This window comes from Taudactylus pleione, unplaced genomic scaffold (genome assembly GCF_031769625.1).
Source record: "Taudactylus pleione unplaced genomic scaffold, aTauple2 ptg001609l, whole genome shotgun sequence".
In the NCBI taxonomy this organism is placed as follows: Eukaryota; Metazoa; Chordata; class Amphibia; order Anura; family Myobatrachidae; genus Taudactylus; species Taudactylus pleione.
The window spans coordinates 595941-617441 of NW_028286006.1; the positions used below are offsets into that span (position 1 = coordinate 595941).

The 21501-nt window shown below is 45.4% G+C and overlaps 1 protein-coding gene across 1 annotated transcript in view; it reads left to right on the forward strand.

The window, feature by feature from the left end:
• LOC148442118 (rap guanine nucleotide exchange factor 6-like) overlaps window positions 1-21501 on the forward strand; it is a 672269-nt gene that overhangs the window by 547513 nt on the left and 103255 nt on the right. Inside the window, 1 exon segment of the mRNA XM_088464211.1 lies at window positions 197-220. Within this exon segment, the coding sequence (XP_088320337.1) occupies window positions 197-220 (24 nt within the window).

The following is a 21501-nucleotide window of genomic DNA, read 5'->3' on the forward strand; positions in this document are numbered from 1 at the left end:
TGGTTACTTTCAATACATTCAAACCATCTTATTATGTGTAGTACATTCAGTACAGTTTTCTGCCATTTATTCATCTTCATGCTTTTGCCAACTTTCTTGTTTCCTATCTCTTTTTGTATAATTCATAATTATGCTTTTTTTCCTTGTGCTTTTCTGTCCAAACACATGCTTCAATGTCTGTGGCTCTTGCTTGCAGGAAGAAGAGGTGGAGAAGTCTAGGGTAAGTTTTAAAAGAATTGAAAGCTTTGAGTTCTATTTCTTATTTAAGATTCTGTATACTGCATTCACCAGACAAACTGTGTGCATGCTATGAAATATATATAATTTTTAAATTAATACTTGTAATAGCTGATATTTGAATGTCTGACCTTGGGAGATGTAACGTGGCAGGCTAATAGTATTAGATTACCTACTAAAATGGTAAACTTTTTATCATGCCATATTTCAACATTATTTTGTTATAATAAGTTTTTCCACTACTTAAATATTAAAACTACTTATCAATATGGAGACAGGGCTGGTTTTCAATCGCTGCTCATAACATCAACAGCAAACTACCTATACATAAATTATCTATAAAATCTTTGCAAAGGCAGTTCGTACCACCATATTCTTTGTTAACCACTTAACTGACGAATTCTTTTTCCAAAAACCGCTCCAAAATTGTCGGTTTCTTTTATGATTGAATTAGGTCAAGAACATCATTTTAAACTTATCCATCACTATTTTATATAAAAAAAAATATTTTTTTAATAGACAGTATACCATAAAAATAGCAATTTGTATGTTATACTGCAGTGATGGCCATTGACAGCTGTACCATCGATGGTTCAACCATCGTTAGAAGCCATCAATTGTTTAGCGATTGGTCGAGGAAATCTGTGTACACCACAACTGTCGATGTTTCAGAAACATCGATTGAGGGTTGCCATCGATTGTGTAACATTGATGGCCACCAGCAATGGCAAACCACTTGTTTTCAGTCAAACCATCGATGGTCAGTTGCCATTCCAAATCAGAGGCTCTGCGATATCTATCGATTATTTTTATATATATATATATATATATATATATATACACACACACACACACACACACGTGTGTATATATATATATATATATAAAAAGGGGGGGTGGATTCGGCGCCAGTGAATATTAGTGACAAGTGTGAACAATTTAAAATGTTCGTATAAATAATGCGGATGAGCCCAAATAGATATATCTAAAAGGGTGTCAGCTCCATGTCAATAAAATGTAGTATTGGTGAAAATACTACTAAAAATTTTTAGAGAAAAAGGGGAGATTGACTTAGGGCGACAATACCGCTATTAACATATATTGAAAACCAACTTATAGTCTAAATAAAGTGCATATTATTGACACATTCACATGTAAAATATTAAATAACTCCAGTTTAAAACCAAACACTAATTTAAAAGCATAAACCCTGCCATTAATATAGGCTAAATAGCCTTATATCATTCAGTTTAATGGCTAGTGAAAGTGCTTAATGCCTAAAGTGCATAAGTGAAAATAAATATATGTACCAATATATAAATAAGAGATAATTTATTCTAAACACAAAAAGTTCATGACAGATGGTTCCCCCATGCACATTGGGGTAAACCTGATAGCATAAATACAATAAAAACAAATACAATAAATTAGTAAAAGATGAGAAGAAAACTGCTTATCTGATTAAAAGATATAGAGATTCTGCATAAGTCCTTAGGGAAAGAGCTAGGTCCCAACGCGTTTCGTCCGCTGACTTCTTCCTGGGGATGGAGGTAGGGTTGTGATGATCCTCTATTTATACCCCTCTACTCCTCCAATTAGGGACTGATTACTTCCGGGTCACCAGATGGACTGTGACCCTAACATAAAGTATTTTAATTAAATATAATTAAGGGAGTAAACACTAATAGACATTGATTAGGTATTGTCCAATTCAAGTCAAATTCGAATTAGGTTATTGTCAATAATCTAGTAAAGACATCCTTAGTTTGTTTTGTTGTACTTCCGCCCCGCGATCCGCAGCGATCCGTCACTTCCGCCCTCACATGAAGACACTCGCGCCAGGCTTCCGCGTCATCCCGCATCGTGTAATCCACTCTTGGACCCTCACTGGTCCCGTGCTCTAGCCGTCTTCTCCGATCACGTGCCCCCGAGCACGTGACCACCAGACCCCGTTCTCATGTGACGTCTCATGTGTGTATATATATATACACACATACATATATACACACACATATATATATATATATATGTGTGTGTATATATATATATATATATGTGTGTGTGTATATATATATATATATATATACATACATGTGTGTGTATATATATATATATATACACACACACACACATATATATATATATATATATATATATACATATACATATATATATATACACATATACATATTGTGACACAGTTAGGTTAGGGGGTCCCTCTCCTGGGTAGAGGACTCCTTCCTTTCACATACAGCAGCTGGGAAACGGTACGCCAGACTGGATGCAGGTACAAGCTGGTTGGCGCCAGTCTTTATTGTACAATGTCAGAAACAAACATAAAGAAAACATAAACATAAATCCTAGCCCTGTCGGGGCACTAACTTCACAGGTAGTTCCATCACTACCAGAACCTGGCAGGGCCTAAAGCCCTCACCAGCAACAAGGGCACAGCACAACACTTACAGTTAGGTTTTCAAGTGTCTCTGAGCAAACTCCCTGTCTGCTCTCCCAGGTGAGCCACTCAGCCCTAAACACACTAGGCTTATATTGGCCACTCTCAGGTGGAAACCCTAACAAGCCTGTTACCAGGCTGTGAGAACCAAAACCTGGAGTGGCCATGGGTGGAGCCCTCCCTCTCCTCTCACCCACAACCCCCAGGTCCCAAACCGGCTTTTCAAAAAGCCGAGACTCAAGCCTGCTACACTGCAGACTTTCTCCTGGAGGTTTAAAACACATAAGACAGGAATCTGGGACAAATGTACCTGCCACAGACCACTTTACCAATGATCCTATCACATATCCCCCCCTTTGTTTCGACCTGTGGGGCGGAACAACAGAAGCCCCCAAACAATGAACGCGTGACATCGCATCAGCATTGGCCAGCTGGCTTGCTGGCATGTGTTCCACTGAAAATTTAAAAGATTGTAACGCCAAGAACCATCTCATAATTCTCAAATTACTGTCTTTATTTTCGGACATCCACTTCAAAGGGGCATGGTCAGTGATCAATTTGAACTTTCTTCCAACCAAGTAGTACCTGAGAGCCTCTAACGCCCACTTTATGGCCAACGCCTCCTTCTCCACTGTGGCATAGTTTCTCTCATGTACATTCAACTTTCTGCTTAGATAGAAAATAGGGTGTTCCTCACCCTCCTTGTTCTGGGACAGGACCACTCCTATACCTACTTCTGATGCATCGGTTTGTACTATGAATTCCCTGTCAAAATTAGGAGTCATCAGGACTGGTTGGGAACACAACGCTACTTTCAACTCCTGAAAAGCTTTCTCCGCCTCAGGACTCCATTCTACCATGACTTTTTGTTTGCCTTTGGTCAGGTCAGTCAATGGGACTGCCATGGTGGCAAAGTTAGGTATAAACCTCCTGTAGTACCCCGTAATTCCCAAGAAGGCTCTCACCTGCTTCTTATTCAGAGGCCGTGGCCAGTTTTGTATGGCATCAACTTTATTGAGCTGAGGCTTTATCAGGCCTCTGCCAATGGTGTATCCCAGATATTTTACTTCCTCCATGCCTAGACAACACTTTTTTGGGTTGGCTGTCAAACCTGCCTTATAGATGGAGTCCAAAACTGCTTGTACCCTGGGTAAGTGAGACTGCCATTCAGGACTATGAATGACCACGTCATCCAGATAAGCAGCCGCATACCATCTATGGGGCCTTAGAATCCGGTCCATCATTCTTTGGAAGGTAGCAGGTGCCCCATGTAGCCCGAAGGGCAACATCTTGTACTGAAACAAGCCCTCTGGCGCTGAAAAAGCTGTCTTTTGTTTGGCGCTCTCGGTTAACGGTACTTACCAATACCCTTTGGTTAGGTCAAGAGTGGTTAAATACCTTGCCGTCCCTAGTCTCTCAATCAATTCATCCACTCTTGGCATCAAATAGGCATCAAATTTTGAAACACTGTTCAACTTTCGGAAGTCATTGCAGAAACGCACACTCCTGTCGGGCTTTGGAATCAACACAATGGGACTTGACCATTCACTATGTAATTCTTCAATAACCCCTAACTCTAGCATATTTTTAATTTCTTTCGACACCGATTCTCTTTGTGCTTCTGGCAACCTATAGGGCTTTAGATTAACTTTAACCCCTGGGTCAGTGATGATGTCATGTTTAATGACCGAGGTTTTCCCAGGTACGTCAGAGAACAGCACCCTATTTCTGATCAGAAACTCCTTGACCTCTTGTTGTTGAATTGCCGACAGGGTTTTTGCCACTGTCACTTCGGGAACTAAGGGCCCTGGATTTACTGGAGGGGCTCGGATGGCCGACAGTGCCGTTCTATCTTTCCAGGGCTTTAACAGATTTATATGGTATATCTGTTCCGGCTTTCTTTTCCCCAGCTGGTAAACTTTGTAATTGACCTGCCCCACTCTTTCTAAGATTTCAAAGGGCCCTTGCCATTTAGCCAAAAGTTTATTTTCCACAGTGGGAACCAATACTAACACTCTGTCCCCAGGAGCAAAGCTGCGTAACTGAGCATTGTGGTTGTATACCCTCTGCTGTGCCTGTTGAGCCTGTTCCAGGTGCTCTCTCACTATCGGCACTACCACAGCAATTCTCTCCTGCATTTGAGAAACATACTCAATCACGGTTTTGTAGGGACTAGACTGCCCCTCCCATGTCTCTTTGGCAATGTCTAGTAACCCCCTTGGGTGTCTCCCATACAACAAGTCGAAGGGTGAAAACCCGGTGGAGGACTGGGGAACTTCTCTTATGGCCAACAATAAATATGGCAATAAGTAATCCCAATCCCTACCATCCTTGTCGACCACTTTCCTAAGCATGTGTTTTAACGTCTTGTTAAACCTCTCGACCAGCCCATCGGTTTGGGGGTGATAAACCGAAGTTCTTAACTGTTCAATTTTGAACAGGCGACATAACTCTTTCATGACTTTTGACATAAATGGTGTACCCTGGTCAGTTAGTATCTCCTTGGGTATACCCAGCCTGCTAAAGACATGAACTAGCTCTCTGGCAATGGTATTGGTTTACGTATTGCGCAACGGGACCGCTTCCGGGTACCTGGTAGCGTAATCCATTATGACCAGAACATACTGGTGTCCCCTAGCAGACTTCATTAAGGGTCCAACCAAATCCATCGCTATTCTTTCAAACGGCACCTCTATAATAGGCAATGGAACTAGTGGACCCTTAAAATGTGGCCTGAGAGCATGATACTGACACTCAGGGCAGGATGCGCAAAAGTCAGACACCTCTTTATGAAGCCCGGGCCAGAAAAACCTCTGCATTATTCGCTCAGTGGTTTTCTCTACCCCTAGATGGCCTGCCGTTATATGACCATGGGCCAGATCCAACACTGTTCTTCTGTAGGCTTTGGGAACTATTAGTTGTTCCACTATATCTTCCCCCTTCTTAGTCACCTGATATAACAAATCCTGACACATTGCCATGTGGGGATAGGACAAAGGACTATCAGGGTCCACAGGTTTACCATCAACTACTTTTACATTCTCCCTGGCTTTTACCAAAGTAGGGTCATTCAACTGCTCCACGGCAAAGACCTCTCTTCTGACCTCTAAATCAGGCAGATGATCACCTGGCCCAACAACACTTCCCACCTCAATGGGAGGCACAACAGTTGGCGGGCCACCGTCACGTTCCGCATTCTCTAGTTCGCCAACCATAGTAGAAAAAGGGAATAACTCTGACACAGAAGAAACTCCCTCCTCCACTACATCGACAACCTTCTCAAATGGATCGGGGTTGTTCACCTCTGGAACAAAACGGCTTTCCCACAACTTCCAGAAGTGAGCAAAGTCTCTCCCCAATATTGCATCGTACACCAGACCATGCACCAAACCCACAGAAACTATAGAAGAGCCACATGGTGTCTCGATGTTCACCTCGGCCGTAACATAATATTGAGTATCCCCATGTATGCAGGTCACACCAACAGTTTTCCCTGTATGCCTCAAGGGGTTCACCAGCTCAGCTTTTATAAGTGTCACCAAGCTACCAGTCTAACAGTGCCTCTACTCGGTTGCCATCTACAATGTGCTTATCAGTCTCAGCCTGCCGGTCAGCCGTACAGGCTGTCTGTGCAAAGAAAGACCCCCTGCGGTAGACATGAGCAGTATCACATTGCATAGGTTCAGTTGTAAGTGAACAATTAGCGGCAATATGGCCGAAGCCACCACATCGGAAACACTGAGTCATATTAATGTCTAGTCGTTTACGGGGCAAGAACCTTCCTGGCCTGGCAGGCCTGTCTCCAGGTTCTACACCCTCAGTCTTAGGTACATTCCACCGCCCAGCACCCTTCTCCCCCGGAACAGTCTTACCAGTGTCTGTGGGAGTTCGCCGGTGCGCCATCAGGGCTCGGTGGGGCATACTCATCAGCTCCTCAGCTGCCACGTACCTCTCCACCAGCTCGACCAACTGCTCCGCGGACTTAGGGTCTGCATGGCTCACCCACTTGCACAGAGTCACAGGTAATGATCGCAGGTACAGGTCCATCACGACCCTTTCCACGATCTGTGGTCCCGTCAGCGTCTCGGGCTGTAGCCATTTTGAGGACAGATGGACGAGGTCATGCATCTGTGAACGTGGAGGCTTGTCCCTATGGAACTCCCAGCGGTGGACCCGTTGGGCACGAACAAAGGTGGTGACTCCCAAGCGAGTTAGGATCTCCTGTTTTAGTTTTTTATAGTCCTTGGCTTCAGCCAGGCATAAGTCGAAATATGCTTTTTGTGGCTCCCCAGACAAAAAAGGTGCCACCAGACTTGCCCACTGCTCCTTGGGCCAACTCTCCCTTTCAGCCGTTCTTTCAAATGCAGCGAGATAGGCCTCCACATCATCACCCGAAGTCATCTTTTGGAGGAAGTGACTGGCTCGTACGGAGTGAGTGGCGGTGGGAGGACCAGTATTAACATCTCTGGGCCGGGCGACCAGGTGCTGTACCACCTCTTTTATGGCCTGGCTGTATTCCGCTAAGGCCTGGCGGGTTTCCTCGATGGCGACCTGTTGTTGCCTCTGGGCTGTCTCCAAGGCCAACAGTTGCACCCTGGTGGATTCCTGCTTAGCCCTGGTAGATTCCTGCTGAAGTTGGTTCGTCTCCTGCTGAAGTTTGTTCGTCTCCTGCTGAGCTCCTGTAGCTTGGAGCAAGGCCTTAATAATTTCCTCCATTTTGTTCTGGGGTGTAGGTTGGAAGCCGAACCTTGCCTCTCTGAGCATTGGCTGATGCCTCCTCTATGGGACTTCAAGGACACAGTGTTATTTCCACACTCACAAATTGGGTGTCTGTCCCTTTAATTTTTAAACGGAAAGTTTTCCTCTTGCTGCAACTTCAGTGTGTGTGGGTGCCCGCATTCTCCACCATATTGTGACACAGTTAGGTTAGGGGGTCCCTCTCCTGGGTAGAGGACTCCTTCCTTTCACACACAGCAGCTGGGAAACAGTACGCCAGACTGGATGCAAGTACAAGCTGGTCGGCGCCAGTCTTTATTGTACAATGTCAGAAATAACATAAAGAAAACATAAACATAAATCCTAGCCCTGTCGGGGCACTAACTTCACAGGTAGTTCCCTCACTACCAGAACCTGGCAGGGCCTAATGCCCTCACCAGCAACAAGGGCACAGCACAACACTTACAGTTAGGTTTTCAAGTGTCTCTGAGCAAACTCCCTGTCTGCTCTCCCAGGTGAGCCACTCAGCCCTAAACACACTAGGCTTATATTGGCCACTCTCAGGTGGAAACCCTAAAAAGCCTGTTACCAGGCTGCGAGAACCAAAACCTGGAGTGGCCGTGGGTGGAGCCCTCCCTCTCCTCTCACCCACAACCCCCAGGTCCCAAACCGGCTTTTCAAAAAGCCGAGACTCAAGCCTTCTACACTGCAGACTTTCTCCTGGAGGTTTAAAACACATAAGACAGGAATCTGGGACAAATGTACCTGCCACAGACCACTTTACCAATGATCCTATCACAATATATATATATATATATATATACATATATATACATATATATACATACATACATATATATATATACATATATATATATATATATATATATATATATATACTATATAATGGCCTGGCCCTTATACAAAAGGGCATAATTAGGGAGGATGAGGAGGAGGAGCTGCTGAGGCCTGAGGGAGTGGCCCTGAACATAGCAGAGCGGCGGCTACCAGAGCCGCTGCTACTGCTTCTACACAGAAGTGATCATATAGTGATCACTGTAGAGCCGGAGCTGCAGCGGGAGGATACAGAGCAGAGCGGTGGCTACTAGAGCCGCCGCCGCTGCTGCTCCTACAGTAGAGCCGGAGCTGCAGCGGGAGGATGTCCCGCTGGTGGCCTGGATATAGAGCAGAGCGGCGGCTATCAGAGCCGCCGCCGCTGCTCCTACAGTAGAGCCGGAGCCACAGCGGGAGGGTGTCCCGCTGGCGGCCCGGATACAGAGCAGAGCGGCGGCTACCAGATCCGCCGCTGCTGCTCCTACACAACAGTGATCACTATGTGATCACTGTAGAGCCGGAGCTGCAGCGGGAGGATCTCCCGCTGGCGGCCCGGATATAGAGCAGAGCGGCGGTTACTAGAGCCGCCGCCGCTGCTCCTACAGTAGAGCCGGAGCCGGAGGATGTCCCGCTGGCGGCCCGGATATAGAGCAGAGTGGTGGCTACCAGAGCCGCCGCCGCTGCTCCTACAGTAGAGCCGGAGCCACAGCGGGAGGGTGTCCCGCTTGCGGCCCGGATATAGAGCAGAGCGGCGGCTACCAGAGCCGCCGCTGATGCTTCCTGAAGGGGTGGGTCTGGCTGCCCGATCACTGCTGGCCACAGTGATTGGGTCACCGCAGCAGCCACGGCTACATAAGCCCTGGCTGCTGGAAATTGATAGCCTATGGAAGCTCGCCGAGAGGGGGGTGCTGACGGTGCCCGATCACTGTGGCCAGCAGTGATCGGGACACAAAGGAGGGGGAGCCGCGGGTGTAGAGGGACCAGGAGGTCCCTCTGATATAGGCGTCAGTGGGAAGATTAACTTCCCATAGCCGCCTAGTGGCCATTTCTGACTGGTCGTATCAGATACAACCATGTCAGGGAAAGCCCAGTCTGGTATGGTCGTATCTGATACGACCATGCCAGGCAAGTGGTTAAATAGACTTCAATATGCTTTACATCAAAAACATGTTGCTCGCAAATCCCATCAAAATGTTTTTCTGGGCGGGACCCCTTAGTCCATTATGTAAAGCCCTAACTCAGAGGAAAATCCTGTTTTCGACAGAGATAGAGCTTTATAATAAATAGAGCACTTAGGGCCTGATTCAGAGGTATACACACTGCCAATGTTAGATGTAGTAGAGTGACTCTTTGATACTGTGCATGCATCTAAGTCGCACAGTTCATGCATCCCAATTGTGTCAATAGAGCGTTGAAGTTATAACATACAGGGAGAAATGTCCCTGAAATTGTAGTGGGCATTCCTGAGCAATGACAGAGAGGTGTCTTAGCACATGCACATGTCTTATGGTCGTGTTATGGGTTTGTTGGTGAAAGTGGTTGCATACACAGACGCTCAACCACTCACATAAGAGGCTATACTCAGATGGAGAAACTTCAACTGCATGTTATTACATATTCCAAATGTCTCTAGTACAGCATATAACCAAAATGTTTAACAACATCCTTGGTGGACTTTTTTTGTACTCAGAGAAAGATTACAGCCTCATATCACTACTCATGCAAGTTTCCATGTTGTGACTGATGGTGGCAACTAAGAATGCACCAATCAGTATTACTGCGTGTATGGATGCTGACAGTGGCAACTCAGTCCTTGCACATTCGAACACACATATGTACACAAGACAAGGACTTTGTATCGGCATTTGCATAAAGTGACAGATGGGTGACGGCCAATAGATGCAGCTGTGGGGACACTACTGCGTACAACTGAAATTGGCCCTTAGTCTTGCTTATGAACTTTGAATACAATGTATGTAATGAAGGCTGTATGGGCTCTATTTATTAAGATAGAAAACAAGTATGACTTACAGAGATACATACAGATCTCAGGATGTTATGTGATGGCAGAAGAGGGAAAAGGAGGGGGAGATTGTCATAAGGAAAATACAGCTTGGAAGGGTGTTCCAAAGCCTCTATGCTTACTACATCATGTGCCAAATGACTGTGGTTGCCATGGAATCTGCAGACAAACACACATGTACAGTCTAGTGAATGAAAAGTTCTGAAATGGCTGTCGGGGAATGGGGATTTCCTACAGGTTGATTTGATGCAGGCTTGCCTACCCTCCCGATTTGGCCGGGAGCCTCCCGATTTTCCCCAGGAAAGGCAGGCAAGCCTCCCGGTAGCCAGCAACCCTCCCAACCTCCCCCCAGAGTAAACTAAAAAAAACCACAGCAGAGGGGGCGGTAATGCAATTTGCACTGAACTGCATCATTATGGCCGCGCCCCTGCTTCACAATGCCAAAAATAACGGCATTGTGAAGAGGGGACAGGGCCACGATGATGAGATCATGTGGCCCCTCCCCTGGCTCTGCCCCAATGTGATGTCAATGGCCGGGCATGCCCCCCTGCTGTTAGCCCACAATCAGCTCCCTCCCGGAAGGAGGGAACTGATTGTCGGCAAGAATGATTTGATGTACTTTTTGAAAATCTAACCACCATAATTCCTATTACAAAAAGTGCATTTTTTATTCTCCCTGCTTCCACCCCTCTTGCTTTCTCCTTCTCACCCCTCCACACTTTTTCTCTCCCCGACACTCTTTCCCCCTCTTTTTTTCTCTTCCCCACCCCACTTTCTTCCAACAGCTCCTTCTCACTTCTCCACTCACTCTCTTTTGTGCATAACTCACATTGTTAGGAAGAATCAGTGTTCTTACCAAACATCATTACATGCCAACGTGACGACATAATTTATCAGCAATTGATTTTATTATATAGATACTAGTAAACTGGACACAGCATATGTCGGGTCACCTAAGCCTGTCTCCACTCTGCCTCATCTTTTCCCATCTTGCTATACTTGCTCATTCCCAGGTCAGTGTTCCTCATCCAATCCAGGTAGTCATTTGCTGCCCTTTGGAGGTGTGCATGCCTGACACAGAGAGATTAAGGAATTAAAATCTTGATATATATATATATATGTGTATAAGTATGTATCTCTCTCTATATGTACTATATATATATATATATATATATATATATATTGTGATATCTTGGGGATAATTAGCTCGGCAGAAGGTGGATTGGTGCAGTGTTTAGGTGCTTAATGAGGGTCCACACACAGCTTTCAAGTGAATAAATGATGCTTTACTTTCCAGCATGGAAAATCAGGAAACAGAAAATAATAAACAACCTAGCCCCTATTTAGGGCGTCTAACTCCTCTTGATGTAGGCAACCTAATCGAAGTGAAACAGGTAGAGTAACTGAAGATATAATGTCTCCAAGGATAACAATGCCATCCAACCCAGAAAGAGACAACTTGTTTGAAAGAGGAAGAACTGGGATTCCTAGTGCATGTGTCAGAGATTCAGAAATACGTTTCCAGTGCCTCCTGAGTCCACCAAGGCTTTATATATTTTATCCGAGTCTTGAAACAAATAAACACCGGTAGAAGACTATCCATCAAATGGGAAGACTTGGTTAACACCCCCAAACAGACGCTCACAGAGCCAGTTTGGGTCTCCAGTTTCTTGAGAGGAGAGGACAAAGTTTAAGAATATGATCAGGGGTCGCACAGTAGAGGCAAAGCATGTTCTGGAAACAGCAGGTCCATTCAGCCAGAGTTAACCGAGACCTGTTGATCTGCATAGGTTCATCTTTAGTTGGTGCAAGAGAGTAAGAACATGCAGCTGGCAGAAATCGATCCCTGAAATGATCTTCACGGCCTTTATTAACCTGCCGTTCTCTGTGGCGCAATTCTATCTTGTACATAATGATATCACTTCCAATAAAGAGTCAGGAAATCTTGAGAGGCCAATTCATCCTTCATTCTTTCAGACAATCCATGAAGAAATGCTGCACTAAGCACCTCATCATTCCACTTTAGAGTAATTCAGAAGCGATTGTCTGGAATTGAACCACATACAGCCCCATTGTATGTGTCCCTTGTTGAATTCGAAGGAAATCAGATGAAGCTGAGGCAGTCCGGCCTGACTCATCAAAAATTCTCTTGAAAGAGTAAATAAAGCTTTCATGATTAAAGGTGAGAGGATCAGCTCGCTCCCATAATGGAGAGACCCAGTCCAAGGCAACCCCAGATAGTAAAGAATTAATGTACGTCACCTTTGAACTTGGAGTGGGGAAGTTCTGGGGTAGATACTCAAACTGTATCTCACCCTGATTGATGAAGCCCCGGCATCATCTGGGGTGTCCATCAAAACGCTCAGGAGAGGCCAACTGTAGACAAGATTTTGGAGTTACTGCTACTAGAGGGTTTAAAAGAGCAGATCCAGAAGTGGTAAGAAGTATGTTGGCCAGAGTCGACTGAATTGTGAGTAATTGACCAGAGAGTTCCTGGCAATATTGAGCCACCCAGTGTTGTGCTGCCTCCTTATTCTCAATTCGATATCTTGCAATGCCCTGCACCCTCTGATCCAACGGCTTCCATTGGCGCTTTACAAACTGTCAGGCTCTGGCTAAGGTGATTCTCTGCCAGGAGATTAGAAGACGTGGACCCAGGTTTAGGAGGAAACAGGAGGTGAGGGGCCTGGATTAGTGACTTCCTCATCCACCAGTACGGGATGTTGGCTAAACCTGACCAAAGGCGCAGAGTCTAACTTACTGGGAGGTGTTTACCAGTGACCCCTCCAAGCGGGATTTGGGTTTAAAAACTACAAACACAGTTTCCCCTTTCCTGTTCTCTCTCTCCTCACGACTCCAATCTCCCTATCCGCTACAACCCAACCCCCCCACAGGTTCCCCTTTTCTGCTCTCTCTCCCCTTACAGCTCCAACTCCCCCATCGATGACATTACCCTCACCACACAGGGTTCCCCTTTCCTGCTTTTGTTGACATTTAGATATTTATTCATTATTTTGGAATATTAGGATTAGAGAAAATGCCAGAATTAAAACACCATTAATTGTTATTTTAGATATACTGTATAAGCTAAATGTTTAGTAGCAGGTATTTAGAGATATATATTTTAATGTAAGGTTTAGTAATTGTGTAAGAAACAGGTTTTTACTGCTTAGACCAACAGACACTGGTATGCATACAGTTCTAATCAGGTTCAAAGTATTGTACCTTTGGTAATTATAAACTGACATATCCATTGTCCAGTATGGGTCAAAAGAGGAGCCATGATAACAGCAGATAAGAGGTCATATATTTTGGTGGACCCCGGGCAAGACATGCATATTTACACATCAAACACAACCAACCAAAGGAGGATTATTAATGAATAGAAATTCCACATTTTATGACACCATGGTTGCTTGAGCAGTGTTGCAGCTCTCGGATGGATTGTGGATGAGGCCCGTATTTAGGGAATTTGCTAGACCTATGCCTGAGGCGCAGAGTCTAATGTGCCGGCGGCATTCGCCAGGGACCCTCGCAAGAAGGTATGGACTTGGCTGCGTCCGACACATAGGTCGTGGCCCTCAGGTTAGGTTCCCCTATACAGGTACTGGTGAACACTGGATGACGTGCAGAAGAATAAACTGAGTCAACAGGCTGGGTCAAAACCAACAGATGAGATGGTACCAGGGATCAGATGTAAATGGGTCACAGGGAGTAGCCGGGGTCAGAACCAGATATCAGGAGCGGTACAAGGGGTCAGACGAATTCGGAGACACAAACAAAGAAAGGTCAGGATCAGGATAACAGGTAAGTGCTTAGGAACGCTGGAGTATGGTATGGAGCCTATACTCTGGCACCTGTCTGATGTCAGAGAGTTCCTTAAATATAGTAAGTCCAAATTCTCTCGCCAAACGTGACTTCACGTTTGGCACACCTGTCACTTTAAATCCCCCTGCAGGTCGGCGTGCGCGCTCCTAGGAGAGCCGTGGCTGCCCACACTTCCAGCCAGCGTGAGGGGGACCCGGAGCAGACATCGCAGCAGCAGGCACTGGGAACTCCCTGCCCGCTTCCTGCTGCCGGAGATTCCAGTGCTACCGGACCCGGTAAGTGTAGCCGGTGTCCGGCGCACTCTGACAAGCAGAAATATCCAACCTGGTCCAGCAAACATGATTTACAACTCCTTGGAGTTTAACTGGCTAACCTATAATTACCTATTGCATTGAAACCTATGATAATATGCCAGTTAATGCATAAGGCCTGGGATATAAGGCAGAGTTTTGGAACTAGAGTCGGAACAGAGGGAGTACAGAAAGGACAGTGCAGTCCAGACGGACAGAATATGGATCTGATAACATCAAGGATGAAGGAGAAATGAATAATGATTGCAAGTATATAATCCATATTATTAATTGTCTAAGTTTGTTAATAAGTTTATTAAGTTTTATTTCTTAGGAAGCATAAATATACTAGCATATATACAGTATATATCACTACTGTGTATAACATATTCTGTAATATTTGATTTGCCTGTAAATAAAATATCAGTTAATCAGAGCTTGAATTTCTTGTTTGAACTCACTGGAATCATAGTTTCTTAAATTCATACATATGCATGTATTTGCAAATATATATATATATATATATATATATATATATATATATATACACAGTATATATATATATATATATATATAAACGTATGTTAATTGAACTTTAGTATATTTATAAATATTTATAAATATAGATAAAGAAATATTATTATTGGAGACTCCATCTTCAATAATTGGCACCCCAGGTATATAAATATAAAATATATAAACGATTCCCCTAAACTGACATGTCCATTGTCCGGTATGGGTCAAAAGAGGAGCCATGATAACAGCAGATAAGAGGTCATATATTTTGGTGGACCCCAGGCATGACATGCATATTTACACATCAAACACAACCAACCAAAGGAGGATTAATAAAGAAATTCCACATTTTATGACACTATGGTTGCTTGAGCAGAAATATCCAACTTGGTCCAGCAAACATGATTTACAACTCCTTGGAGTTTAACTGGCTAATCTACAGTATAATTACCTATTGCATTGAAACCTATGAGAATATGTCAGTTAATGCATAAGGTCTGGGTTATATAAATATAGATAAACAAATATTATTATTGAAGACTCCATCTTCAATAATTGGCACCCCAGGTATATATTTATAGAATATAGAAACAATTCCTCTACACTTGTTCAACTTCAGCAGAAAATGAACACTGAAAGAGGGAAGAGCCAAGCATCATCTTGACCTTCCATACACCAACACTGATCTTCCACAATGAAGGTAAGTCCCATACTGTACATGTTACACTATATTAATAATATGTAGTAACAATATATTAGAAATAAGTCATGGAGGTCAAGTAGTCAGCATGCTGAAATTTAGAATGTTGGCTATAATGTCAGTATTCACAATGTCAACATGTTCTTAATGTCAACATTCATAATGTCGTCTTTGTGAATGTTGACAGCCAAAATGTGAACACATGAATTTAGGGTTAGGCACAGGACTGTCTTAACAGCAGTGTGGGCCCTGGGCAAAGCAATGCACTGGGGCCTCTACCCACCCATTGTGCCAACAGTAGTAAGCCCCTTATATAGTAGTAGTCCCCCCAATGCAGTTTCCCCAGTAGTGGTACCCCTTATGCAATGCCCCTTATATAGTGCCCCCAGCAGTAGACCCCCCATGCAGTGTCCCCAATAGTGGTACCCCTTATGCATTGCTCTTTAAATAGTGGCCTCAGTTGTAGTCCCCCCCATGCAGTACCCACAGTATTGGCCTTTATATAGAGCCCCCAGTAGTGGTCCCCCGATGCAGTCCCCCCGGTGGTAGTCCCCCCCTATGCAGTGCCCCTAGTAGTCCCCTCACCTTGTAGTGCCTCTAGTTGTCCCCCCTTGTAGTGCCCCTAGTAGTAGTCCCCCACTTGTATTGCCCCCAGTAGTGTTCCTTCCCTTGTAGTGCCCCCTAGTAGTAGTCCCCCCTTGTATTTCCCCAGTAGTAGTTCCCTCCTTGTAGTGCCCCCCTTGTATTGCCCCCAGCAGTAGTCCCTCCCTTGTAGTGCCCCCAATAGTAATAGCCCCCTTGTATTGCCTCCCCTTGTAGTGTCCCCAATAGTAGTCCCCCCCTTGTTTTGCCCCCAGCAGTGGTCCCCCCCTTGTGGTGCCCCCAGTAGTGGTCCACCCCCAAAGTAGACACACACACGTAATACAAATAAAAAATAAACACTTAGCTGAATCCCCGCCGCCGCCATCTACTCCTCCATCCATCATCGCGGGCCGGGCTGCTCTGCATTATGGGAGAGACGTCATGACATCTCTCCCATTACCCACTGCGAGAGCCAGAAGATGCCCGGCTCTGGCAGTGGGAGCATTAGCCAATGAGAGTCTGTCTGACTCTCTCATAGGCTGCTAAAACAAACACACAGCTTCCGGCGCCGGCGGCTGTGTGTTTGTCTCTGTGTAGTGCTGACCGAACTCTGTCCAGTCAGCGCTACACACGTGGTGCAGCTGTGTCACAGAGACACAGACTGCCTGCGGCTGCAGGGGAAGGGGGGGTCGCTCATCACGGTGTGGACACAGACTTTACTAACTGGCCATGGCTGCAGGGGAAGGAGGGGGGAGTCGCTCATCACGAGGGGACACAGACTTTCACTTTAAAAAAAAAAACATTTACTAACTGGCCGCGGCTGCAGGGGGGCTGGACGGCCCCTTGAAGCTTTGGGCCCTAAAAGCCCAATGGAAGAGATGGCCCTGGTTAGGCTGTGGTTAGGATTAGGCTGTGATTAGGGGGCTTGGGACAAAATCCCTGCGGTGACCATCCTGACGGTCACAATACCGACAGCAGAATACCGATGGTTAAAATCCTGATGCATGTTGGTAAGTACATCCTAACCCTACCTAAATCCCCTTTGGCAAACTAACCCAACCCCTAGTGCCTAATCCTAACCCTAATACTCACCATCGGAATTCTGACCATCGGGATTCTGTAGCCAGTATTCAGATGACCATCAGGATTCCGATGTTGGTATTGTGACTTTCGGGATGGTCACCACCAGGATCCTGATTACATCCCTGTTAGTGTTAGGCTGAAGTTAGAGTAGGGTTAGGATTAGGTTGTGGTTAGGGTTAGTCTGCATTTAGGGTAGGGTTAGGATTAGGCTGCAATTATAGTTAGGATGTGGTTATGGCTACTAGACTCAGTTAGTGTAGGCTTAGGATTAGGTTGTGGTTATGGATAGACTGCTGTTACGGTAGGGTTAGGCTGCAGCTAGGATAAAGTTAGGAAGGATTAGGCTGTAGCTAGGGTATGATTAAAATTAGACTACGATTAGGGATAGGCTGTTAGAGTAGGGTTAAGATTAGGCTGCTTTTAGGGTTAGACTGCAGTTAGGCTTGTGTTAGGTTTAGGCTGCAGTTTGGTAGGGTTAGGATCAGGCTGCAGTTAGGACTAGGCTGCAGTTATTGTAGGGTTAGGATCAGGCTGTGGCTAGGGTTAGGTTGCAGTTATGGAAGGGTTAGGATTGGGCTGCAGTTAGTGTTAGGCTACCGTTATGATAGAGTTAGGATTAGGCTGCAGTTATGGTAGGGTTAGGATTAGACTGCAGTTAGGGTTAGGCTGCAGTTATGGTAGGGTTAGGGTTGGGCTGCAGTTATGGCTATGCTGCTGTTAGGATTAGTCTACTGTTAATATTAGACAGCTATTAGTGTTGGCTGCAGATAGGCTTCAGTTAGGGTAATGGTGCAATTAGGGTGGGAGTTAGGGTGCAATTTGGGTGCAGTTTAGTCTAAAATTGCATTTTGACTGTAGACTTCCAAAAGCAGAGGTGGAGTGCTGCACTTAGAGGTGTATTTGTAAAAGCATTGGGGGTGCTTCAAAATTTTAATATGGGGCCAACAAAGTTCTAGTTAGGCCCCTGCATGGAAAGTCAGACTGGCATGTGGGGGGTAGGCATTATAGCAATTACTGTCTGGAGTATTTTAAAGTATATAGTCACTGACGGGCACAGTGGGGGGAGAGTAGCACATTACAGAACATACAAAAGGAGGGTTGAGTAGCACAAGAAGAGAAAAACAATGAGTGGGAGTGTCAGGAGCTCATTTTGGTAAACACCACAGGGGGTGGACTTAATTACTGATGGGGGTAAGGAGTCTATTATAATAATAAGGAGAGGGGCAACATCTATCTTGCCTTTGGGCTACTGAAAAAAAGGTATGCCACTGGTCCTCATAGTGTAGTACAGGGTAAAAGAGTTGTACTGAATAGTGGCTTGACACTTAGGCATCTGTTATATCAGTCACAATCAAACCCTCATTCTTTCATCTGAGGAACATAGACAGAATCAAGCACTTCATTTTCTCAAAAGATCTGCTTTAAGTCATATATGCATTTGTATCATCACGCTTGGGCTACTTCAATGCTCTCTACTTTGGTCTCCCAGCAAAAGAATTGCACCACTAGCAGCTGATACAAAATGCAGTTGTCAGGCCCCATTCCAGCCACATAACACCCATTCTCTGCTCCTTTCACTGGTTTCCTATAAGATTGAAAATCTGTTTCAAGATTGGCTTACTGATTTTCAAAGCCTCGCATAACCAAGGTACCTGAAGCAGCTTCTGATTCCTTACTGCCCTGCTTGATTACTGCTATCTGTATATGAAGAACTATAGCAGTACCTAGAATCTCCCTGAATTAACCTGGTATCGAGCTTTTAGCATTGTGGCTCCAACTCTATGGAACTCGCTTCGACGCACAATTCGAGGGGCTTCCACTCTAGAAACCTTCAAAGAGAGACTCAAGACTCACCTGCTTACTCAAGCATGTCACTTATGTCACTTCACTAATGTTTCTCTTTGCTCTTAAGCTTATTTTGTATGTTCTGTTTTCAATGCAAATGTAAAGCACTTTGAGACCTTTTGTCAGGGTTCAGCCTAGGATCAGTCATCTCTTACCTCCGCACCGGCTTTCCCTGACTTCTCATGCAGTCAGATGTCTGGTGCAGTGATGGGCGAGGTGCTGAGCATTCTGCCTTAGGTGCTTGCGGACTTCCATGGTCGGCTGTGTGTATCGGGGATCGGAGTTACCATCATGGGTGCTGCCATGACAGTTCCTCTCATGTGACAGTATCCCAACCAATGGTAGCATGGTCTAGGTCAGGTGACACTGTGCTCCAATCATCTGCTACCCCATGGTATATATCCAGCTCCAGAACTCCAGGAAGTTGCCTGATCAACAATTGTCACTACTAGTGTGCTAGTAGTGTCTTTGTTCCAGGTTCCCTTGGTTTTCTCGTTTCCTCGAGCTACAGTGCAATCAACATCCCTGCCTGTGTGTCTAGTTCCAGTGTCTCCTTTGAGTGACAATGCAATTACATCTCTGCATGTGTATGAGTTCTAGTGTCTCCTTTGAGCAACAGTGCGACCAACATCCCTGCCTGTGTATAAATTACTATTGTCTTCCGGAGCAGCAGTGCGACTAACATCTTTGCCTGAGTGCTTCACTTCCAGTGACAGTGCTATTACATCTCTGCCTGTGTGCATTATATGTGCCATTCCTTGGTGCAAAAGTGTGTCAGCACACCACTCCATGTGTATTCCTCAAGTGCAGCCCCGTGGTATAAAAGTGTGTCCACACGCCATTACCTGTGTTTTCCTCGAGTACCACTCCGTGGTGCAAAAGGACGTCCACATGCCACTACTTGTGAATTTCTCGAGTGCCACCTAGTGGTGCAAAAGTGTGCCACATGCCTCTACCTGTGTATTCCTTGAGTGCCACCCCGTGGTGCAAAAGTGCATCAACATGCCACTCCCTGTGTATCCCTTGAGTGCCATCCTGTGGTGCAAAAGTGCATCCACATGCCAGAGACGTAACTAGACTTTTTGGTGCCCTGTGCCAGAAAGAGCATCGGCACCCCCTCATTTTTCAAAGGGACATAATGCACCTAAAAAAGGGCCATGGCTTCATGTGGAAGGGCCAGGGAAGATATAGGGGAGGCCAGGAGATGCTGGGGATGAAATAAGAGGAAGCTACAAGCAAGAATGATAATAAACAGAAATTTGACAGGCCCAAACAGCGCCCCCTGATCTTTGGTGCCCTGTGCGGTGGCACCGGCCACACTACCCTAGCTATGGCCCTGCCGCATGCCACTACCTGTGTCATCCTTGAGTGCCACTTCCAGTGTACCTCTCAAGTGTCAAATCCAAAGTACCTCTCAAGTGCAATCCAGTTGTGCAAAAGTGCGTTAGTACGCTATTCCTGGAGTACTCCTCAAGTACCAACTTCTGGTAAAACTCCTTGTGTAACAGTGCCTTTATTAGGCACTTTCCCTGGGCCATTGATATCTTGAGTCTCTATTCCCATGGATCTTGGATACCTGGTCAAAGGCCCAGCTACCTGCCTGCAGGGTGTAGCTAAACCCATATCCCACTGGGTCACTGGTGAACACCTCCCTGCAGGTTAGACTCCGCACCATTGACCAGGTCTCGTCAACGTCCAAGATCTGTGGATGAGGAGTTTTCTGATATCCAGGCCTTTCACCCCAAATTCTTCCAAACCCAAGATGACAACCCCTCAGTAGGGCATTCCACAACGGCAAACCTGACACCTTTTAGGTGAAAAGTGCTATATAAATAGCTATTATTATTATTATTATTATTATCATCATCAGAGTGACCTGGTTTTTATTTACTTTTTTAAGTTTTCTCCTTCTCTCCCCCACTCTCTGTCCCTCCGAAAATTTCAGATATTTGATTAACTGGCATAGCAAAAGTATTTGTTCTTGAAACCAGTGTTGCTTATTAAGGTCTTGCAGGGTGCCTGTCTGGTTCAATACTAGACATAGGAGCATTCTCCAAGGCTATAAAATTAATCCTTTTCAGCCCTTTCAAATTATGTAATTAGGTCTGAAAATGGTCTCACCAGGGGTGTATCTTTAATTGGTGCAGGACGTGCAGTACACATGAGCCCCTGGGTCCAGGGGGGCACACCCTGCACCCATATTTTCTAATACTTACCTCTCCGAAGTCCCGCGTCGGGTGCCGACATCCTGCACAAGCCTCTGCAGCCATTTTCCCAGCATTTTGCACATGCGTAGTGTTGAAATTGCAGGGAAAATGGTGCGCAGTCGACTCTGGGCACAGACTAGTGCCCAGCATATACTGCTGCAGGCAGTCCGCTGCTGGCCGCCAGGGAG